The sequence below is a fragment of the Chaetura pelagica genome, unplaced genomic scaffold (assembly GCF_000747805.2).
Source record: "Chaetura pelagica isolate M959 unplaced genomic scaffold, ChaPel_1.0 scaffold50, whole genome shotgun sequence".
NCBI classification, from domain to species: domain Eukaryota; kingdom Metazoa; phylum Chordata; class Aves; order Apodiformes; family Apodidae; genus Chaetura; species Chaetura pelagica.
The window spans coordinates 237,935-262,678 of record NW_009952366.1 but is presented as its reverse complement, the minus strand read 5'-3'; the positions used below and the strand labels follow the sequence as shown (position 1 = coordinate 262,678).

Here is a 24,744-nt window from a genome sequence, read left to right as displayed (position 1 = left end):
GATGCAGCTGCATTTATACCATTGGATCTAGGACTTTGCCTAGATTCCTGCCTTCTTGTATTTGAATGCAAACTTCCAAATACAAAACAGTATTGCAGTATCAAAGTATTCAGGTTTCTTTTGTAAGATTATGTGAGCTTCTGTCCTTGTCTTCAAGTAGAGATGAAGAAAGGGAATTTTTGAAATCTTTACCAATTCCAATCGTAAAAATAAATCTTGCGTCCTGTGGGCATCTGGTCTAGTGGAGAATTGCGGTGGCTATGGAGATATAAGATATGCCAAGCAGAAAAATTACAGCTGGCAGCATTACTCTGTCTTAATGAATTATATGGTGATCTGTTTGTTCGGGTATATTCCCATGGAAATCATGCATTAAGGGAGAGATAAGAACAAATGGTTTTAAGAGGTCTTTTCTAAAATGGAATGTAAAATGTAAAATAAAGTTTTACTATAAAAATCTGGAATATGTCTACTTAAATTTAGGATAGCTTGCTTAAATCATTTGAACTTCAAAAAATTAAGCTGCATATGGTATCTTAAGATGGACAGGATACTGAACTTCTCAGGATACATTCATACAACTGCCATTGAAATAGCTGTTTGAACTAATATTAGGGAAATCATATTAATTCAACCTACCTTTCTTTTTCTGGATAGCTTTTTTCAGAGGAGAGCAAAATTTTATCTAAGTAATGTTTTTATCTCTTAAAAAAACATGTTTACTCAACAGGTATAGATGTAAAATTGCAATTTTTTTTTTTAAACTAGAGACAGACTAACAGCTTGTAATAGAGCTTGGCTTATACTTTCTAATTTCACTCTCTGAATATGCTCCTTTCTCTGCATCATCATGTGATAAGGCATCATACTCTGTTATGTTTAAATTCTCCTGTACAATTAATGGTGTTTTATTTCTTCCATTTCTGCAGGGACAGACAGCGTTTGATGTGGCAGATGAAGATATTCTAGGATATTTAGAAGAATTACAAAAGAAGCAGAATCTGGTAGGCCTTTTACATATAAAAATACATATTCATGTTAGACTTTGTTATACATTATTATGCAGCTCAGAGCAGCACAGCCTATAGATTAGAAACAATGGTTTGATTTGAGGGTTCAATTCAAGTAATGCCACAGTCATCTCAAAAGATCTTTTATGACCTTACTTGGTCAATCATGGTGGCCAAAAAGCCTTGGAAGAAGGTGCTCTTCTGCTTGACTTGTGCATTGGGCTTTTTTTAAGATCTGAAGAATCGAGAAAGAGCAACTTACTTGGAATAACAGTTTCTGAGATTTTAAAACGTTGAACTTTGACACTTTGATAGCTTATACATGTTCTAGTGTTTGCAGTAGTTAGAGAAGCTTTCCCTCCACTTGTAATTTTGTCACACGTATGCCATCCTATCAATTTAACTGCATCATTCTATATGTTTTGAAGCTTCATAGTGAAAAACGGGAAAAGAAATCTCCCCTAATTGAATCCACAGCCAACATGGATAATAATCAGACACAGAAAACATTCAAAAAGTAAGTAAATTAGGAAAAATTGTAAGCTCTTACTACAAAAGATGATATTACAAGCTGTGACAGAGTCCTACTTGACAGGCTTCAGTAATCCTTCAGTATCATCCTTAAGTATTTTTCTTTTCAAACTCAGTAAAGAGACATTGATTATGGAGCAAGAAAAGAATGCATCTAGTTGTATAGAGTCGCTGGAGCAAGAAAAAGCAGACGAGGAGGAAGAGGGAAAGAAGGATGAATCCAGTTGTTCTAGTGAAGAGGAAGAGGATGATGACTCAGAATCTGAAGCAGAGACAGGTGCGTTATTTGGAGTACTGTCTTTCTTTAAGGTTTTACTTTATAAATTTGCTTACTTAATTTCATATGATACAGAGTTAAATATTGTAAGTTTCACTTACTCTTCTGCATTTCATTAAGTTTCCAATCAGTGTAAAGCAAGGTTTAGATAGGTCCTGAAGTCGAGTCATAACTGAAATATCAAACAGATGTCTGTACTGGTGGCTTTTCAGGTTAAAGCTACTAACCTGCTTACTTGATTGGATGCTTAACAATTGATACATTTAATTAAACTGTTGGAATAATGTAAGCCTTAAGTAGTATGTCAGAAAATACTGAAGTTATGAGATAAATCAGAAATAAAGCCTTCATAGCACTGTTTACTTGTGAAACTGGTACAGATATTGGAATAGCAGAAGTGGAAACATTATCTTTTGTTCTTACTACCCTGAAGTAATTACCAGTTAATCTGGCAGTCTTGGCTGAGGTATTCATACAGTAAAGGTGCATATATTTTCAGTGTTTGCTGAAATAAACTTTTAAATATGCTATTTAATGTTAACTGTTACTTCATATACAGCTTCATTTCAAGAGGAATGCTCTTTGAAAAGTTTGGAATTGTATGCAAAGAAACTATTACTCTGTACTTCTCCAATTAAGTTTTGGATTTTTTTAGATTGAGCAGCTGTCAAAGTCTTAAAGCAAGTAGTGATATAAGAACAGTATTGGGTATTTTTCTTTCAAATCAGAAAACACATCAGGCAATCAGTGTGTAAAGATACATGTTTGATTCTAATAAAGATGTTTAGAATTACTGTGCAGCAGTACAATACGTAGATGTTAATGTCACTGGAAATATCTAGTTAATATTTTATACTTTTTAAAATAAGTAATCCTTTTTGGTGGTCTTTCAGTTCCCATTTTAAAACATTCTCTCTGATTTCTTCACCTGAAAAGATAAGAACAAAGAGGGATTTTAGAGCTAACCAATATAACATAAATATTTAACGTAAGCGGAAATAAAAATAACTTTCAAAACTAAGCTGTCTATTATGGTTTAATTATTTTTGTATTTTGAAATAACGCAGCATCTCTGGATGCATTTCTAAGTGGTCCATCCCAGATTTGGTCCTGCTCTGGCCAGAGGGGTCGGACTTGATGATCTCTAGAGGTGATCTCTCCAACTCGATGATCTTTCCAGCCCCTAACATCCTGTGATTCTGTGATTTCAGTGTTAAGGTGACAGAAACATCTGTTGAGCTTTGTAATTTGTTTTTCACCTTAGTATATTTGGATCCCTTATTTACAGAGACTGAGTTTTGATACACTCAAAACACTTCAAATATATAATATGTAGTAACTTCTCAGTCACAGAGCTAACTTTTATGTCTGCTGACCCTTATGTCTCTAGAGGTGATCTCTCCAACTCGATGATCTTTCCAGCCCCTAACATCCTGTGATTCTGTGATTTCAGTGTTAAGGTGACAGAAACATCTGTTGAGCTTTGTAATTTGTTTTTCACCTTAGTATATTTGGATCCCTTATTTACAGAGACTGAGTTTTGATACACTCAAAACACTTCAAATATATAATATGTAGTAACTTCTCAGTCACAGAGCTAACTTTTATGACTGCTGACCCTTATGACTCTGGTAGCTGTGTTCCTTTGTTACCAGTAGATAGTTTGTGCCAGGAAAATTTGACTGTGACACAAGAATTAATTTATGTAAACTTTGGTGGTTTTAATATCAACAAAGCTTTATCATACTTTATTTGGGAAGCTAGACTTTAAGTATTCCCTGTAGAGCTGCATCTCTAAATTCCAAGCTTGTACTTTCCCTTTTTTCCCATAATTTAGCTTAAGGTAGTTTTCTAGTGAAAATTGTAATGTTAAAAGGAGCATTCTGGCTGTAAAATACATTAACAGTGTTCAGTATTCTGAACTACTGGAAATTGGTTTGTAATCTGTTCGGATATTTGAAGTGCTTTCCTAAAGTTTGCATTCTGTTTCATTGATTATATAAGAACTGTTTAAAAAGAAATACATTCATGTCTGTAAGACTAAGAACGGAAATATTAATATGAAGCTAGCATCTCCCAAAGGACAGGCGAGCAAGAAGAAAAGTTAATTCAGGTGTTTTAACTTACTTTATTTGAGGTATTTAAATGTTTTTTGAAAATACAACTATATTCTTGTTGTCCTTGAAATAATGTCAGAATACAGCTGTGAAAAATCATAGGTTCATAGAATGGTTTGAGTTGGAAGGGACCTTACATCTAGATCCAACCCCCCTCATACATGGGCAGGGACGTGTCCCACTAGATCCTTTTTTCTTCTCCAGTGCTTTCACTCCTGGTAACTTTTTCTGTATATTTTAAAGCTGTGTTACTCATTTGTAAAATTCCAGTGGATTTGCCTGTGTGTCATCTCAAATCATACTGTCAGTCCACTTTGCCCTGTTAAACTTTTTGTCACCATGATCTAGAATTCTACCACCATTTATTTTCACTTTTTTTTAGAAAAGCTTTCCATTAAGTGTGCAGTTAGTCATGTAAGCTGATTTTTTTAATATTTGCATTTGTTTACTGCATAAGTAATTATTCAAAACATCTGTTCAGCGATGTCCCTAACTAGAACAAGTGTTCAAGAACAATACAATTAATTATATTTCCAATCACAGATTGGTTGAATTTGAAGGGCTGATAACGAGAACACTGTAGGAAACATTGCATGCTGTCGAAATTATCTGTTCTATGATGTATGGGTAGTGTAGGCTTAAAGGTATGTTTATAGTAAGGCCCAAACCAATAAACCAGTTGAACCTCATGTTTTCCATACGGCACAGATAGAATGTAGTGTCCTGCTGTAAAGAATGTGCAATTTAAACAGGTGAAATGGAAGTGAGGTGTAAGATCATGAAGGTCAAGCACGTGCAGTGACAGTAGTTGTTATATCACAACTATGACATTTTCTGTTCGTGTACACAGAGGGTTTAAGGTACACAGACAGAGGACAGAGGAAGAAATGTGGGCAGGAAGGACAAAGCAGAAGAAGGTGAAGTAGGTATTCAGTGAATCTTTGGTAGGAAGAACAAAGAAAGGATTAAAGGAAGGACAAAGAAAGAAGTAAGCAAATGGAAAGTCAGAGCTCTGGAAGGCAAGTCCCTGCCTCAGCTCATTCTAGTAACACGAATCCCTTGCTGGGTTCTCTGTGCAGTTAATTATTTCTTTGCACTAAGCATACACGGTTATCTGAGAATAAATGTTTTACTTTGAATTAGCAACTTCTGTAATTCAAATTAGCTGTTACATGCTAATGTACCTCATACTGGTAAATTTTTATGGTCATTAGCCATCTACTAAAATATATGCTGTCTTGGGAGGATGTGGAATCTACATCTCTAGAGGTTTTCAAGATGTGACTCATCACAGCTCTAAGCGACCTGGTTTGTATGCAGTGTTGACCCTGTTTTGAGAAGGAGGTTGAATTAGATGAGGTCACTTTCAACCTGCACGATTCTTTGGGTCTGTTTCTGCATCTCTTGAGTGTTTAACACTTGCTCAAAAATAATAAAAAAATGTAACTCTGTGACCATTGTGGAAAAAGAGGCCTAACGGAGATACATTTAGAGTGAGAGAGAAATCACTAGGGAATAAATAATAAAAATACTGTTAAATAATAAAATACTGTTTGGAAAGTTGACTGTCAAATTTGTTCAAAAGAAGTTCAGCTCTGTGTTATAGAAGTGAAGAATTTGTGAATGAAGAATTAAAATTAAAATCTTGTAAATGTTTTGCAGATAAGACCAAAACCTTGTCATCTGTAACTAATAATGCAAATACCACAAGTACACAATCAGCATCGGTAGCTGTGACAGCACCTTCAGTAGCCAGTGGCCAAGGGGCACCTACATCACCTGTTAAGAAGGTAAAATAAAATACCTTTCTTGTAATTGTAGATTTGTATTCTTCGGTGTAAGCATTCATTTTTTTGGTTCTCATATAAAAAGTTAATTAGGTTATCAAGTGAATTTATGAAAAAAAGGAACAGATTTGTAAACTATTTTGTGTTTTTCTGCATTAACTAGGTTGATTTTTTAAAATTTTGAATGGTCTTGAGTCTAAAGAGGGATCTAAAATAAAGAACTATGAAATAGCTGAATATAAGATCCTTTTAAAAAAGCAAAAATGTGTCGCACAGTGAGCAACATTCTTGCTTTTCTGTAGCTATGCCAGAACTATGGCAGACTCCTCCATCATTTTTAGAAACTCTAGTTCTAGTGTCTCTCCGTGCCTCAATTACCGATGCAGTTAAGGCAAGGGAGGCAGGCATGACTAAGGAGGTTTTAAGAGTCCTTAGAAGCACTCAGCTAGTGCTTAGGCATAGACGTTGAAAATGATACATGAAGTAAGAAATAGAAAGTGTTGTACGTCGCAGCCCTGATTTCAGTATGTTTAGGACCTCATGGAAAAGCTTAAGAATGGGTACACGTGATTTATTCAGCTCAAAAACACCCCTACAAAGCCATATTGCATGCAGGAAGCTGTTTACAGCTGGATGCAAGAAGTTAATTGGAATGAATTTTGGTTTTGCTTGTCAAAGGGGAGAGATGTATGCCTGGAGAAAAAAATTACAGTAGATAATGCGTAGTCAGAAGGTGATACATAAGTCAAACTTTTAGAATATCAAAGGAAGCTGGACAGTCAGCCAGTAAGGCTTCATTTCTCAATTACAATTTTTCTATACACATCATTGTCAAAGTGTAATACCTTTATTGATGCTTCCGAAGAGTGTGTTCAGGAAAAATGGTAGCTATGCTATACTGAAGCCACAGTAGAGAGAGAAGGCATGCTGCTGGGTGAATAGCATGTATTGTATTTAGCTCCTGGGAGTTATACTTTCATATTCACAGTGGAACCTAATGATGATTCATCTTACAAAGTATACTGTAATGTAACAGTTGCAGGGAATATATTTCCCAACTGCATCATACTGTGTGATATGGTACAATAGGGTTGGGCCAACCTTCCTGATCCCAAGAACTGTGTTGCAAAATCACTGTGACTAACGTCCACAAGTTTTCTCTCAAAAAACATGAGAGCAAAAGGAGAATTCTGAGCAAGGCTCAATAACAGGAATGACTATGGTTTCCCCTGGCTTTGTGGCTGGACAGGCAGCTAGATTCCAGAGTGATTTTAATACATTATTCTAGACAATCCCTGCTGGCTCAGTAAGAAATTATGTGTTCCCTGTCAAGGGAGCTGCATTTCCATTGCTCAAGAGCTGTGCAGAACTCAAACCCTAGCAAATGGGTAAGATAGGGAAAATATTGTGAGTAATTGCTAGTTTGCTAACAGTGCCTAACTGGAATAAATTCTAATACATGTGTGTGTATATATATATATATGGTGTGAATTTTATTGCAAGAAAATAGGCCTACTTTATATAGTTAATTATTTTAAATCACTAATAGAAGCATTTGTGACAGTTGGGCAGTTTAACTGATGTGGTTTCCATCCATTTTTTTTACTACACCTAATTGATTTTGCGTGCTAAAGATTTTAAGGTATCTAACACTATAGACACTTAATTTTCCTTGCAATTGTTTGAATTTCATCTCTAAGTCTAAAGTCGCCTAGCTTATCCCTTCAGTAAATTTATTCCATATTCAAAAGCCTTCTAAGCTATATGATCTTCAGCAACCAAATGGTTGCTAGCTGGGGTGTGGCTTGATGTTCCTGAGTTCAATGGTCGAATAAACATATTTTTTGGTAGATTATAAAATAATGAGGTATGTGACAGAAGCTTTTTTAAAATTAAAAAAAAAAAATAATTATTTTAAGCTTAATTACAGCTTTTTATAAGTCATTAATACACTGGCATTTAATTTGTTCTGTTGGTCTTAAAGACAAAAAATGCAGGTTAAAAGTAACTTGTAGTTATCTTTTGAATACTGTATATGAAAAATTCAGAACCTTCTGTACCTACAAAATAAATGCCCATTTATATCAAAACTGATAATCTTGTAACATGTGCATGTGATCTAGGGAAGCAGTTGCAGCTCATTATCAGTGAACAAAAAGGCTGTAAACTGTTTTTGAATGAAGGTAAAAGAGCTCTGTATGTGATCCTGCACCTACTCTTGCACCTTCCTTTTCAGGTTTGCATCATCTGTGCTACTGCAGTTACTCTTCTGCTTTTACAGCATAGATGGCCAAATTATATGTTGCTTACAGGTGGTGCAGATGCAGTGTGCTAAACTTGGATTTGGGTTTTCTTCTGTCTGTATGGCCTTCAGTAATGATGCTTTCTGTCTGAGGGTACTGAAGTACAGAGTGTATGGGAGTGAAGGTATGGGTTTTATAGCTAAGCTAGGATGGAATGTGGTTAAGGGATGTGAATGAAATGGTAAGATATACATTAGTGTGAATCTTCCCTTACTCTCAACTATGTGAGGATTTAGGCCATGGACCTTGCTAGATAAACAGGCTTTGCTGTCCTCTTCTATGCAAACTGTAATTCTGTCTCTGAATTAGCTAAACATGCTGTGTTGTGTTTAATGAGAATCTGTTACTAAGGTTTTAAGTGTCTTTCTGCTTTTTGGTATTTGTGTTGTAATGAAGAACTACATAACATAAACGTGAGAACAAACTGTGATTTTAAAACAACCTTTTGTTTCTGTTTTCCATTCTTTCAATCTTTGTCTTTGTCTTGTCTTAATTGGCTTTAGTATGATTTCATTTCTCCTATCATGCCTGTTGTGGAGTCAGTAGATCCTGCATCATGGAGGCAGGGCTTGCGCAAAACTGGCATTGTTCTTGTGCCCAATAAGGGTGAAAAATCTATGGTGAGGTTCTGGTGTGCACAGGTTTGTGTACAGGTTGCAAAATAACATATTTAATAAAAATGTTGATACTGGATTTGCATGTTTCTAAGTTTGCATCTCATTTTCCCAGTGTGTATTATAAAGTGTGGGTTTTTCTAAGCTAACTTTTAGAGGAGTAGTTTACCTTGACCAGTCTTAAATTTCTTATCTCATTAACTAATTTGATAGAAGAGTGGTTGTTTCTCACCACAACTCCCCTACAAATTCAGCACTTCTATGATTATTAAAAACAGTTGCATTCTCAAACTCCACAAGGAGCATGAGTTACCACATTAAGTAATGCATATTAATAATGTAAATTCATTTACATATGTTTTGTAGTTTCCAACATCTACAACCAAGGTTTCTCCCAAAGAAGAAGAAAGGAAGGATGAATCTCCTGCTTCGTGGAGGTTAGGTCTTAGAAAAACTGGTAGTTATGGTGCACTTGCAGAGATTACTGCTTCCAAAGAAGCTCAGAAAGAAAAGGACTCTGCGGGTGTTATGCGTTCTGCTTCAAGTCCTAGACTTTCCTCTTCACTGGACAACAAAGAGAAGGTAATAATTTTCAGTGTGAAACATTCTGAGGAACTGATGTACCTTACTTTAGTACAGATATTTATGATGTATCTTAGAAGTAGGATGTTCTCTGTAGACTGTACTACAGATTTGTTCTTTACCAAGATTCTGAAAAATTAAATTGTGCAGCTTCTTTAAAAAGTCTCTTTTAAAAAGCGTGGTGTGCACTTGCACTGTTTGGGGACTTGGTACATAGGTCAGAGGCTTTTCCCTTTTTGGGACTTGCAGTGCTCCCTTACAGTTAAGGGAGATCAGATGTTTGATGATTTGGACATCACTTGGAAAGTAATGTTGACATAATCTTATAAGAAATGAGTCTCTTTTTGTATTCTATAGTATTTTTTTATTTACAGAAATTTAGTTCTATTATTAAAAGCTAATTTAAACATTTGTATTTGAAACAGAAGTAGAAGTTCCATGTTTTCAGGATTACAGTAATACCAAACTATATAAAATTACTAAAACAGTCTCTTTCAGTAATCAATGTTGGAATTGCACTGGAGGAAAGCAGAAGAAAAGAGAAGACATCTGCATCACTAGAATGAAAACATAAACAGTTTCCTTTTCTTTAGTTAAATACCAGTTCCTCTGGTATTTAACTAAAGCTTAAAACTCATTTGTACAATTGGGTCACAACAAATACAGCTGAAGTTATCATCATGATGGTTTTCCAGCCAATATCAATATAATCACCAGAGTAACACTAAAAAAAAATAACATGTCTTCCAGGAGAAAGATGGAAAAGGAACTCGACTTGCATATGTTGCACCTACGATACCGAGACGACTGGCCAGTACTTCTGACATCGATGAAAAAGAAAACAGGTGACTCTGAAGTTGTAATTCCTGTTAAATATAAAATGACTTGATTTTAGAGTGACTGACAAATATTTATGGGATAAATATTTCATTGCAAATATATTTCTTAGAAGCTGTTTTTACTTGTAAGAAAAGGATTCAGTTTTGCTTCAGTGTTGAGGTTTATTTATGTCCTTGACATGCCAGTCTTAACCATTGTGGCTTATTCAGTCAAGAGTTCTGAAACTGGTTATCAGCAGTAGCTTATTTTCCCTCATATGCAGAGTGAACTGCTGTCATCACACTTGGTAGTCCCAGTGCTGACCAACCAACTGAGCTGCAAACTTTCTGTATTCTGTACTAGAAATGAAGCCTGTTTGGAGGCCACGCTATTTAGGCATCAGTACTTTTGCCTAATGTATGATATGGCAGACAACCCAGCTTGCTTAAAGGCATTAGAGGTTTTTGACATTCAGTCTCACCTTCCTTACATGCAGAATTTAACCATCAGCCCCAACGGGTGCCTTAATAAATTATTATGGCTTCTGCCTTTGTCCCAAACATTTGTTTGTGTTGTTTAGCTTAATGCTGGGTTCTTGTTCTGCCTGTCTGAACACCTGCTTGTCTAGCTTATCAGTGATACAGTGTAATCCAGCTAAGATGCTACTGTGAGTAATGGAAAGGACTTCAAGATGAATCCCATCTGGGCTTTTAGATTAACAAACCTCAGGCGTTCAGCCTCAGTCAAGTATCTAGTACTACAGCAAAAGTGCTAGAGCCTGTAGTGTCTTGGAGAAGTGAAACCTTCAGTAATTATGAAGAATTTGTCATGCAGCAGGACCTTTTCTGTGGCAGGAGGTATCTCCAAATTTGTGTTTCTCTTTCTTAATAAGAAATAACTGCATTGGCCTGTGTTTAATAATTTTCTAAGTTGTTTTTGACCGCAGAAACACCGTTGTCCGCATTTTTTTGTGGAAAAAGAGATACATTCTGAAGGCCAAGGACCTGGACATAAAATTCATTTTTATAAAATTTTATTTTCTCTCACAAATCTGGTTGCCTTTTATGTATTGTTATGTGAAATACTTTTTTTTTAATTCTGTCTGAACTTTACTTCAAATCTTGAGCCAAAATTTTTATTAGAAATTATGTGTTTTGCATCTCAGTTTCAGTTTTCAGGGTAGTTTCTGTACGTAGATTTTTACAAGGTTGTTTCTCACTGGAGCAACAGGCTGGGAATTCCTTATGACTAAAGTAATGTCAGTTAGTGATACGTGGCAGGCCACTCAAGAATGGCTACTGCAGGCCTGTTTACAGTAGTCTACAGAATCATGAGTTCTGAAGGTTAGTCTGTCAGCTTTTGCCATTCTTAAAACATCTTAAGAATGAAAAATCGCATGAAATAATTTTCTAAAAAACCTGCGTACCTTTTCCCTTTACTGCACTGGATAATCTCAAGAGCAAACAGAAGAGCCCATAGTTCCTTTTTTGAGAAAAAAAAAGACAGCAATGGTTAGCTAAAAGCTGATGATTGATTTAATGTTGATTAAATCTGCTTTAGCAGTTTTGCTTTTGATACTACTTTTCTGTTACAATTCTAACAGTGTTCATTGTTAAGAGCTTGAAAATGCTTGTCCATAAAGGTAATTTTATTCCTGTTCTGCACACTTCTGTTTGTTTTAAGTGTGTTTTCCAGGGTTTTAATGTTAAATCTTTTTCTGGTCATATCAAGAGCAACTGTCTTTAATGCAAGGTTGCTAAAATAAAATCTTTTAACAGGGATTCATCTGCTAGCTCAATACGTGGTGGCAGTTCCTACACCAGGAGAAAAAGGGAGGAAGATGTCAAGAAAAACAGTTTGAATGAAGGTCCTACATCATTAAACACAAGTTATCAAAGAAGGTGTGAGAATTTCTCTTAACTTTATCTATCAAAATAAGCTTAAAAAAATAAGAGAAACGAGTACTTAATAACTGTAAGGACAGTTCAGAATCGAATGGTGACATTGAAATGTTCAAATTGCAAAGTATGTACTGATGCTGATGCAATGCTCATGCTGATTTTAAAGGTACACCACTTCTACTAGCTTAGTGTTGCAGCAACTGCTATATAATTGAAACTATATGTATTGATTGAATGTTGGGGTTTGGATGACAATATCAGAGGTAGTGGGCTGCTCTCCATAAAGGCAGATTATCGCCATACCTACCTTGAGTATCAGGATCATAGAGTGCATTTGTAAAACTAACTTGAATGCAAAGTAAATTATTATTAATATGAAACTAACTTTCATGTGTGTGTGCATTCTGTCTTGTAGGATTTTCTTAGAGGAAACAAAATCCTGCAAATATATACATTATTAACTTTACTCCATCATGTATTTTCAGTATAGCTATGTGAGTAACTAGAATTAGTAGAGCAATAAATATAAAAAATTAATAGATGGAAAGAAAAGATTATCATTCAAGTAGCTCAGATGCATATTGATATGTGTTGATGATGTCCATGGTGATGGGCACTTAACGGATTTTTTTGTCTTAACAAATGTTATCAGTGGCATGTAGTCAGGCTGTTTGAGTAGGTGTGATCAAGAATGTCATACATAAATCAGTGAGAAGAAATGGTCAGGACTGAGAGACACTTCTGCTGCACTCTGAAGGCATAAAGTAAAAGTCCTAGTCAAGGAAATAATGAATAAAAAGTGCTTCTTTTGCCCCAGAAGTTTCCAAGACTCAACTGAGAAACAGAATACACAGGCAGGAATTTAATAGATCATTCACATCTTTGTGATATTTTAATGAGCAAATATAAGTAATACAAATGCATCCATTGTGCTTGTCTCCCCTTCAGTGGCTCCTTTGGTAGAAGACAAGATGATTTGATTAGTTCTAATGTTCCAAGTACTACATCAACAGTTACCTCTTCTGCTGGTCTTCAGAAAACACTGCCAGCCAGCACAAACACTACTACAAAGACTACAACGGGTTCTACTTCGGCAGGTGTACAAAGCAGGTAATGGTTCCAGCATGCTTCTTTTTTTTCTTCTTTTTTGTCAGGTCTACTGTGTGCTTATGTATGTGCATGCGTTCTTGTTTAGTAGATCCTGGGGCTCTGGATTTTTTCACTTGCCTATTAAATTTGTTTTAATTTTATACAATTTGGCTCAAAAATTGTGAATGGCTTTCTAACTCAATTTCTAATTCTTTTCAAGTTGGTATCAGAGAAAAAAATCAATGTTAGAAAGGTGTGAAGAATTAATTTCTTCATTTCTTGTTCATTTCTTGTGAACTGCTCAATTCTTAATTTATTCAATTTAATAGCTCAAGTTGAGCTTTCATAGTAGAGACATTTCTCCGTTTGCTTTTTAAAAAAAATCCATCCCTCAATTTACATGTTATTAGTTGTTTAGTAAAGTGCTTTCATTGTTTAGCTGTTTCCTTTTCTCTTTTTTTGTGTTGCTGCTTGTTATGCTGTAGTACCTCAAATCGTTTGTGGGCTGAGGATAGTACTGAGAAAGAAAAAGACAGTGTTCCTACAGCAGTGACCGTTCCTGTTGCACCATCTGTTGTAAATGCTACAGCCACTACCACAGCCATGACTACAGCTACTTCTGGCACTGTGTCCTCAACGTCAGAGGTCAGGGAGAGACGGAGGTGTGTAAAGGTCCTAAGAGTAATATTGCACTTATGCAAAAGTTATTTTTTTCTTATTTAAAAGAATGTGTTGGTTACTACAAATTTGGAGAGTACATTGTGTAAAGGAGTGTTGTTTGCTTTCTTTGTATTGGAACAACTAGTAACTTGCCTCGACTTATGTAAGAGCTTAGTACTGGTAGACACCATCCATAAAACTTTAAATTTGATATTGTGTATTTTTGACTGGCCTTGGGTTCTCATTTTGTAGGTGGTATTTTCATATTTGTGTTTCTGTTAATACATTAACTGAGTCCTCTTGAAAATAGCCCATAACAGAACTACAAAAAATGCTGAATTTAAAATAAGAAAATCAATAATTAATTACCTACTACAAGTGCATTGCTGCTGATGGCGTGACTGTGCCACTGGCAGTATGCTGATCGTTACAATGTAGCATTTTTTTCAGTCATTTTATATGCCAGACACTACCTAGAAAAGAGTATTTGAACCCAACACATTCTGTTTATTTCATTGCATCATTTGGGATCTCTTCTATTTGAAACGTAATATACAGTTGTAAATGCAATGGTTCAAGAGCTATTCTCTATGAAGAATAAGTAAGAATCTGATGTAAATCTTACTTAAAAATGTGGTGGTTTTTCTGTTATAGTTACATGGAAGATGAGTTAAGATTGGTGCATATTTATGTTTCCATAAATAGTTGTTACCTGCTATTTATGGAAGCATATACAAGATTTCACAAGGTTGTCAATTCCTGTTAGCTTTCCCTGGGTTGTTCTTCTTCTGGATATTTATAAATGTTTATCCTTTAAGCCTTTGCTGAAATACAAGTTCAGATTTCCGTGTTGCTCCTGTAGTAGTATTGAAATGTGACTCCTCTGTCAGTGCCAGATGTGTATATCTTTGTATGTTCATGGAGGTAATGGAGCTTGTTTGTTATTACAGAAGAAACCTGGATTATTTTTGCTCACTTAAGGCAGCAACTGTTTAAATATTTCTCATAGCTTTAGGCCTATTTCGGATAGTCTCCTTTCCATAGTTTTCCATTCATACCCAAAACTGAGATAAAATATATGATATGGGGATTTTTTTTTTTATTTCTGTCCCACCATGATTCAGGAGGTGCCCACAGGTGCTTGCAACCCATTTCAGTAACAACCATAGTCAGAACCTGCATTTTCCATAGCAAAATTTGACCAAATTTGACAAAGCAAAAACAAAATACAGAACATGCATTGTTTTTTCAGAAATAATTCCAGTTTTAAAATGCAAATGCTGTTTCAGTCTCATGAGATAGAAAAGCAAGGAAATTCAGAATTAAGGCTTTTCCTGTCTTGTTTGTTACCACTACTGTGTGTATACTAATGTGCATGTACTGCATATGTTTTAGATACGCGCAGTAGGCTTGAAATTCCCTAATGCATAGTCTTGCAGATGCATTCTTGGTGGCATATTAAGATATCCATTAAGTCTTAGAAATCAGTAAAACTGGAGCAGTTACTGCGTGCATGTGAGAAGGTGGTGCTCTATAAGCACATCCATATCTATCTGTATATATACAGATACATATATCTATATATGTGCGTGTGTGTATCTTTGTTTATCTGCATATGAAAAATCTGTCTTTATATTAAATATATGCTAAATATTTTCTTAACAAATCAAGTTTGTTAATATTTATCAACTGAAAGTGTGTATATAGAACTTACATTCGAAATAGGTTTTTTAAGACTTTGAAAAGTAAACACATTACAAACTACTTTTAGTGATTATTCATGTAATGGTGCATCCTTTGGAGTAGCTGAAGAATCTATAGTCTTTATCTAAATTTTAGGATTGATTTAGAGAAATGGGGGAGAAAATGGCAAACTTGCATCTTTAAGTCTTTGTATCATGAATAATACTGCATAGGTAACCTACGAGACAGAGACAAGGGATTTTAGGGAAGGACACTATCGACTCTACCAGTAGCTGTACTCTGCATGAGGCAGATGGAGAGTTTTCACTTTCCCTCAGTGAGGTTTAAAGTATTTCAAATTTATTGGAGACTAGAAGTATGGTTTTGCATTTTCAGTTTTTTTTCTGTCAGCCAATCTAAGGGCTTTTTTTTAAATATTAAGTTATGAAAGTATTCCCAGAGTATTCTGTAATAGAAAATCAACAAGTGCATTAAAAACTTTTATACATGCATCTATATGTGTATTTGTACCTCTGTATATATTTTTACCTCAGTTGTCTGGGTTGGAGAATTTCTTTAATTAGAGTCCTTGTATGTCTACTTTGTAGCCTTCTGGCTTTGGTTACAATTACCTACTTACTCTGCAGGATTTTTGTGGGTTTCATAAAGATTTATTTTTAAGCACAATTTTTTCAAAAGGGGTTGGATTACTCAAAGCATGGATGATCGTGAAAATATGGTAACTGCCTCCTCAAGGATTTTTAATCTATGGGGCAATAGATGATATGATTAGGTTTTTCTGCATTAGAAGTAGAATCAGCTTTTTTAAAAAACCTACAAATTACATTTAAAGTTACTACACACACATGCATTTTTTTTGTGTATAAGTGTGTAACTGGCTGATTCTTTGAGTTCTGGTACCCCTATGTTAATAGACTGGTGAAATACAAAAAAAGCTGTATATAGACAAAATGGTAAAAACAGATGTAAATTAAGTAGGAAAACAGTGTTAATATTGCTTGAGTTCTAAGGCTGCTTAATAGATCATTATGATACAGATGAAATGTCCAAATGTAATCAATCTTATATTTTCTTCTAAGTGCTTTGGTTTTCAGTCATATGGTGTTGTGGGGAGTTTTTCTGACAGCTTAATGCATTTGCACAAAAATTATCAGTTGCCAATTTTGTTTGTAATTAACTCTTCAGATCATACCTCACTCCAGTACGGGATGAAGAGTCAGAGTCCCAAAGAAAAGCTAGATCCAGGCAAGCAAGACAGTCTAGAAGATCTACACAGGTACAGTTTTATTACAGCTTCTACAATTACTGAAACAAACCCATGAAGCTTCCTGAATAGAGTGAAGTTTTAATTTCCCAGTAAAGCTTAAAATAAATTGATGGGTCTTCCTGGTCAAAAACAACTTGCACCAGATGAAATAAAGCTTTATTTTTTTCCCTTCCTTCCTTGAAAGCTTTAGGACCTTTCATAGTATACTGAAAGTTGCTTTTTCTAATCACTGAAGAGTGACTTTAATACAAATTTGAAAGCACAGACTCCTCCACTGAACAGAGGTTTTTGATTGCAGTAGAGTAAAATGGCTTAATCAAGTAATTGTATGTGTTGGCATTTAGCTGTTTAAGACTTTGCGTTCTTCAAGAACTAGCAGCTCTCTGCTTCTGGCTGAAGACAATACTTGAGAAATAGGCATAGCATCTTGTTTTTACTTCCATTTCTAAGTCTTTCTTCTCTTCATGGACTACTGAAGGGTAGAAGGGTAATAAGGTCGAGGGTAGTAAGGCACTGGAATAGGTTGTCCAGAGATATTGTGGATACCCCTTTCCTGGAGGTGTGTAAGGCCAGGTTGGATGAGCCATTGTGCAGCTGGGTCTAGTGGGAGGTGTCCCTGCTCATAGAAAGGAGTTTGGAACTAGATGATTTTTAAGTTCCCTTCCAACCTAAGCCATTTGATAGTGTTCAAGGCCAGGCTGGATGGGGCTCTGAGCAACCCGGTCTAGTGGGAGGTGTCCCTGCCCATGCAGGGAGTTTGGAACTAGATGATTTTTAAGTTCCCTTCCAACCTAAGCCATTTGATGATTCTACAATAATATAATTGACCTGACCAGCATATAGATAGCTAGTAAAATCCATGACAAATAAAAAAAAATACATTAAACCTAGTTTATGTGGATATGGAAGAGTACCAAGGAAGAGTGCTTTGTTGTTTGCTAATAATCTGTAATCCAAATGCATGTCTCGTTTCAGTGGTTTTCTGTCTTTTAGTTTACATAGTTATATGTTTGAAGGTTCTTCTCAATTTCAATCAGAAACACCTCATACTGAATCGCAAACAGTGCAGTCGTAACATAGGGAAGGATGTGAGAGTGGCAAAATAGATAATCTCTAAATTATACTTGAATGCTCTTTGGAGCACTTAACAACCACTACCATTTGGAGTGTGTCTCCCCATCTCTTGTGTCAGCTGACAAACAGAATAATCAGTGAATAGTCCCTAGATAAAACAGCCCAACGAAGTACTCTAGCCATCATGCTTATCTGCTTTAAGGCTATGTCAGTATCTACATTGTTTATTGAATTTTACTTTCAAATCTTTGCAGTTGTAAAACCTTCAAATGCTTCTGCTTACCTTTCCTATTGAGGGATCCACACTGCTTGATAAAACATTTATCTTACTGGCATTCTTTTTTCCTCTTGATACTAATTCAGAGCACAGATAGATGGTCAAACCACAGGCCAGCTATTGTTGAATCTTCACAATGAAAAATCTTCCAGGAATTACTGTATTAAAGCACTATCAACCAAAAAAACCAATTAAATAACTAATAAGCTGCAAAGTTGGCTTTGAGGAACAAGTTACATAGTGTTTTTAGTGTTATCTCGGTAAGATTCATCAGCTCAAAAGTGCAGCAGAGAAAAGCTGTCTTCAGAAAACTGTTTGCCTTCTGAGCTTGTTTCAAAATTAGTTTTTAGCTTCAGAATAGCAGGGAAATAAGAAACGAGATGCAACTTTCTCTGATGCTGTCAATGCAGTTGGATCTGGTGGGTTCTTGAATGATTTCTGTGTGATCTGTATGTACCAATTCAACTGAAAATCGTGTTGCTGGAGAATCTGAGGTACATTGCAGTATCACTTGATACCAAAGAGTGATGTTTGGTTCCAGAATTGGAGAGAAAAACTTATAGGTAGAACAGATAGGCAAAATTTATTTCTGATTAGATAGGATTCATTTTCTTAAGCTGAATTTTTTCTTTAAAATATGTTTTTCTATTATGTGATCATCTACATTAAAATGAGTGATGAATAGACACGTTTGCTGACTGGTCTTTTCACAGGGTGTAACACTGACAGATCTTCAAGAAGCTGAAAAAACTATAGGAAGAAGTCGTCCCACGCGAACCAGAGAACAGGAAAATGAAGAAAAAGAAAAAGAAGAGAAAGAAAAGCAAGACAAAGAAAAACAAGAAGAAAAGAAAGAATCTGAAACTAAAGATGATGATTATAGACAAAGATATTCCCGACCTGTTGAAGAGGTATTTTCATTATGGGTCTCTTTAGGTAGAGATATGATATGAAGCTTAACTCCAACTGTAATATTTTTATTTTGATACTACTGAAAAAAAAATTTTATATTTGAATGTTTAAATATATTTATATTTGTTTAATATTGTTAAATTAATTTTGACATTTTTCTGCTGCATAGCCTTATCGCTATAGACCAACTTCAACAACTTCATCATCCACGTCTTCGCTCTCCACCACCACTAGCTCTCTTTCAGCTTCAAGTCAACTAAACAGACCAAACAGCCTCGTAGGTATAACTTCTGCCTATTCTCGGAGTGGAACAAAGGAAAGTGAGAGAGGTAGGAGTACTACTGTTTGTGAAGGGTTTTGTTTGTTTCGTTGGTTTTTTAGTTAACAAAAGGCAGCCTATGTTTCTAAAGGTATTTCAAAATGGGGTTTGGTATGTAAGACCACTGGGGATGTATCTTACTCCCATTTTCTGTAAGAAATTCTGAAACTTGCATATAGAAAGAAGAAAGTACTTGGTGATGTTTAGTATGTGAATCTGTGTTTTCCATTGGTGAGTCATAGAAATCTCAAATATGCTGCCATCAGGATCCACATAATGCTTTAATTTCTGCTTTAACACAGCAACTATAATAAAATACCACATTTCAGAGTTAAAACACAGGTTTTGAAGAGGAATTTCACTTGGTTAAATACTTGCTAAATAACTGGGGATTTGTTTCAGTCCTTCCACACTGAAGGATTGCAGTGATGCTTTAATGCTTTAAGGATCTCTCAGGGTTTCATGAGAAGCTTAAAACAAAGGGAAAGCGGGTATTTCTGGTGGTAGTTTGAAGTATTTAGTAGAAGCATGCTTCTAGATACTTAAATGGTTTATGTAATCTTAAGCTGAGGATCAGTTGCATGATTCAGAGGTCAGAAAAAAACTTTTTTCTGATGTCACAGAGTCTTTGCTCTCCTTCAAGTTGTGAATCACCTGCTATAATTCTCAAGGATGTTGTGCCTGATTAATTGCCTGTCAAAGGAGGAGACTGTCTCCTGTTTTCTGTTGGAGGAATGGTACAGCTGGCTTGGGTTACTTGAATTCAGGCTTCTGATCAGTAACTTGAATAAGATTACTGATTGAAATTGATAATTTTTTTATACAGAGGATCAGATTAAATGATCCTCTGATCAAATCTCCATAAGCTATATAGCAGTATGGCCACGTTCCCTAGACTGGTATTTTCTGAAGTTATTTGGGCTAAACTTCAGGGATATGTGTTCTGAATTTTTTCCCTCTGTCCTAACATGAACTGAAATTTGGATTAAAATTCTTCAGTGCAGTTACTCTAAGAAAATCTTTCTAGACTGTTCTGTGGAAAAGATTTTCATGGGAAAATATTAACTACAGTAGTATTTTTTCAAATTATTACTTAGGAGGAGAAATACATTGCTGTCTGAAAGCCTAGAGGTGAAATCACAATTTAGTTAATTGTGAAAGGTATATGTTCATCGTGAATATTTGTATTTCCTTCTTTTCTGTTTAATTCTTGTTTCACACTAAAATGTTTACCTCTGAAGACTACTGATGGTGAAGTTATTAGTGATGTTTCTATTTGAACTCAAATCTGTGGTTTCTTTAAAAAAAGAACAGCGGACTGAATGATAATAGATAGGTACACTGCATTATAATAGGTAAATAACTTCAGATTGGGCAGGTTTGTTTAATTATTTGTATCTTTTTTAGATATTACTTGTAAACATACAGTGGAACAAACACAATCCTGAGGTATTCTTTTGGTTTTGAATTGTAATTGCATTTTTTCTAAAGAAAAAGGCAATCTATACTATAGTATTAATCTATAACAGATTAATACTGCAATATACTGTAATACTAATAATAGATTAGAGGGCTGTGATGACTTTTAAAAGTTGGGTGTTTTTGTAACAAACTCTTGATGTAAGCAAAAAATACTGTTTGATGAAGAATTATCTTCTCTCATTTTGTACTTCTGTGCATACACTGACAGATGTTTGAACTATTCCATGACAGTTTTGAAAACTCTTAAGTCAAAATTTTAGTGTATTTCTATTACATTGAAACATTTTGGTTTTATGGAATTAGTATTTTGTAGTTGCTCATTGAGAATTAGAACTGTATTTACAGTGGTTTAGAGCTGTGTTCTGAGGAATGTGTATTACAGCAAACCCTGTATGTGGTAAGAAGCCCTTTAGCAATTGTATTTCAGGTAAAAAAATTACTTGTAAGCATTGTGAAGACTAATCATTATTTCAGAAAGTTTTCAGAAAATTATTCTATTGTGTCCTATTTAAATGAATAAGAAAGTTGTTATTAACAGAAGGGGGCAAAAAAGAGGAAGAGAAGGAAGAAGATAAGTCACAGCCTAAGTCTATAAGGGAAAGGCGGCGACCGAGAGAAAAACGACGATCTACGGGAGTTTCTTTTTGGACTCAAGATGTAAGTAAATGACTGCTACTGGTCATTTAAAAGCTCACCTTGTAGTAATATGGAATTTATATAATGTATTCTTAAAATAGAGAATAGTTTAGAGTAGTACAGCATATAACTAATTGTTGTGGAATTGTTCTGGAAAAACTGATGCTTGTTCAAGTTATGCATTCTTTGTTTTGAGGCTTTTAGGAGCATAATCAAAATTAAGTTAACGTTATGTTGCTAAAAAGAAATCTAGAATACTGTAATATCTATAACTTAATAATAACTAGGCATAATCTATGGAAAAAATAATCATGGGAATATTATTTTCTATTCTTACAGCATGCATCGCAAAGCTGTAAGAATGAGACTGATTATTTGGCACGTTACAAGTAGCCATGTGCTTACAACTGAAAGAACTGCTATCAGATTAGAAGGGTTATACTTGATGTTTAAGCCTGTTCCCTTTCCCCTTTCTTTGTCACAGAATCAGTGTGTACTTTTGTAAAAGCAGGATTTTCATGTACCAAATGCAGAGTTCTTTTCTTCTTCGTCTGGTACTGAAAACATGTACTTGTTTGAGAATTTTCATCATACACACCATGAATTGTCTACACAACTTAGTTAGAATTCTGCTGCTCTTAGATTTTCATATTAAAAGTCTAGAATGCCTTAAAATCTCAGTAAACTTTCAAGAGCTTAATTATTTTTCCTCTCCCGTTTCTTTCACCAGAGTGATGAAAATGATCAGGAGCACCAGTCCGATTCAGAAGAAGGAACAAATAAGAAAGAAACTCAGGTAATTTTAAAAAGATAATTAATGTAATAACTTTCTAACAGATGGATTTTGATTGTAATATTTCTGCAGTTGGATTGAGGTAGAAGAGTACATTTGGTAAGAGTTCTTATGAATGCTTTCTGATTTATAATTTATGGCTATAGTATTGTGCCAGTTCCTTTGCAGGCTTTAATAGCATTTTTTAACTTATTAACAATTACTAAAGCTGATGGTTTTATCTTCCATTCCAATGATGTAGAATTAGCAGCCCTAAAATGCAGGTAAAAATTCTGACACGTAGGTTAGGGATATGTTGCAGCAAGTTACTGGAGAGAGCTTTCAGTTTATACTTGAAAAAAAATCTTTGGCCCATCTGCTCTGTTAGTTTCAGATAAAAGATGGACAGTGACTTATGCATACTAATTAAAACCTTTGAAAATTAAGTCCAGTCCTATCAATAATGTCTTTATCAAATAATATGAGAAGTTAATATGATTAAAGTTGTGATGCTAAACTCTTAAATGCAAGATGAAAAGGACAATGTTCCTGATTTTTCTATTGAAGAAAATGGATTTTTGAACATACGAATTCAGTGTTATTAGTCTTGTTAAAAAGTCAGTGGAAAACAGTATAATAAGCTTGATTTGATGGGAGAAGTCCTAATTAACTGAATGGTGTGTGACAGTGAAATGAAGAGGGGTTAAAAGGGAAGTAGTGACTTAAGCTGTATTATTAAATGGCATAGCAGAATGTATTTCTTTTCACCTAAACCCTGAAGTAACACACTACAGAATTGGGCTCATTACTGAGGAATAAAACTCAAGTGATGTTTCTCTCCTTTTTGTAAAAGTTTCCATTACACATTCCTTAAATACTTTAGTTAAGAGATTAGTCTGTGCCATCTTGGTTTGTTGTATTATTTATTTCTGTATCATGTTAACATAAGGGCATAGTCCTGTTTCTTTTCCTCCCACTAGTACATATCATTATGCTTAGATCTGTAATTACTCCGTATTCTATTCTGTAGAAATTAATTTTGGTAGAGTGTGCATGTGGTTCTTCTGATTGAGTTAGGCTCATACAAAACTACGGTGAAATAGTGGTAAATCAGGCCCCAAATCATAAATGTGATCTGTAATGAAAAGGGTGAGTGTGTTGGAGTGGGATGGTAGAGATGTGGATTTGACTGCCTAATCACGGCTTAACTTAGGAGTCAAGGCATCCTCCTAGCCTGTATACTTTCTGCAAAAGGCTTTGGTAATTTGGTTTCTCTGCAAATCAGTGTAATACCAGATTTGAGATTATGAGGAGCTCTGAAATAAATAGAGTGTGTGAACCAAGTTCACTGTGACCTAGATACATAAATCGATTTGGCTTTGTTGCTGCAAGCTCTTCTGTCACATGAGCTGCAGAAAATATGAAAACAGAGAGAAAGTGAGTTAAATCGCAATAAGTATTTAATGTGTTTTTAAGTTTTCTTTTATAATTTTGCCAAACCTAGTAGAGAATTTCCAGTATAGTATCAAAATTGCAGATGTTCTAGCCTTGTAATTATTTTAATTTTATTTTAATCCTTGTAATTATTTTAATCTGTCACATGAGCTGCAGAAAATATGAAAACAGAGAGAAAGTGAGTTAAATCGCAATAAGTATTTAATGTGTTTTTAAGTTTTCTTTTATAATTTTGCCAAACCTAGTAGAGAATTTCCAGTATAGTATCAAAATTGCAGATGTTCTAGCCTTGTAATTATTTTAATCCTGTTAACTATGAGATATCTTAAAATTTATGTATAATTATTTCATTGTTTTCATATTAAATTTTTTTCCGAGCATAAAATGTTTTATCAGAGAATTAAAACTTTATGTAGATTTCAAGTAACTTTCTCTCTTTGACAAACTATTGACCATTTATCAATGATAAACTGAGAACTAAATACATTACATTTAACAATGCAATGTTTTGCCACCTTACAAAAATATCAATAAAATAGATCTTGAACGTTCTAGTAGGCAATTTGCTCACAAATCCATTGCAAAAGCATAACTTCGTTTTTTAAACACCTAAAGTAATTTCACTTTCCTTTTTGCAGTTGCTAAATCTCTTCCTTTTGACAAATCTTGCATGTTTTATTGTAGACATTCATCATTTGTTTGTAAATACTTTTTAGTTCTAGGAAAAGGAGAGATTAATAAATTAGAATTATAAGGAAAGACATTCAAAAAATAGTTACATTTTTTCAGTTGTGCTGATTATTTGATGTACTGCTAGTCAGAAGACAGGAATTTTGTAAATGCTGTTTCTCCCTTATTTGATACAGGTATTGGGTTTTTTTGCTGGGTGAAGCTACAAGCCACAGGTAGAAGATGGTAACTGTAAACCAAAAACTGTACCAACTGTACACTGTCCAAGGCCTTTGGTGGTAACTCAAGATTTTAAACTAAAGAGAGTAGGTCAAGAACAAGCCTTGCACATGGGTATCTGCTACAAAGAAGATTAAAGGACCTTAGGCAAAATAATATCTAGCCTGAAATCTTAAAGAAACCAGAAAAACATAGAGGTCTTTGAAAAAACTGTCTTGTAAGGTTTCAGTTTGTGCTTTCTTGCTCT

The 24,744-nt window shown here is 34.8% G+C and overlaps 1 protein-coding gene across 5 annotated transcripts in view; it reads left to right on the top strand.

Annotated features, from left to right (window-relative positions):
* The window catches only part of PPP1R12A (protein phosphatase 1, regulatory subunit 12A), a 73,144-nt gene that overhangs the window by 29,371 nt on the left and 19,029 nt on the right, over positions 1 to 24,744 (top strand). For 3 of the 5 annotated variants that reach the window (XM_010007984.1, XM_010007985.1, XM_010007987.1), the window contains exons 5-18: positions 930 to 1,004; positions 1,439 to 1,527; positions 1,658 to 1,818; positions 5,598 to 5,725; positions 9,006 to 9,221; positions 9,972 to 10,066; positions 11,819 to 11,941; positions 12,890 to 13,051; positions 13,516 to 13,692; positions 16,580 to 16,670; positions 18,726 to 18,923; positions 19,094 to 19,253; positions 21,264 to 21,382; positions 22,092 to 22,157. In XM_010007984.1, the coding sequence (XP_010006286.1) occupies positions 930 to 1,004; positions 1,439 to 1,527; positions 1,658 to 1,818; positions 5,598 to 5,725; positions 9,006 to 9,221; positions 9,972 to 10,066; positions 11,819 to 11,941; positions 12,890 to 13,051; positions 13,516 to 13,692; positions 16,580 to 16,670; positions 18,726 to 18,923; positions 19,094 to 19,253; positions 21,264 to 21,382; positions 22,092 to 22,157 (1,860 nt within the window). The remainder of the gene's footprint in view (positions 1 to 929; positions 1,005 to 1,438; positions 1,528 to 1,657; positions 1,819 to 5,597; positions 5,726 to 9,005; positions 9,222 to 9,971; positions 10,067 to 11,818; positions 11,942 to 12,889; positions 13,052 to 13,515; positions 13,693 to 16,579; positions 16,671 to 18,725; positions 18,924 to 19,093; positions 19,254 to 21,263; positions 21,383 to 22,091; positions 22,158 to 24,744) is intronic. The other 2 variants (XM_010007986.1, XM_010007988.1) reach the window with 2 other exon arrangements.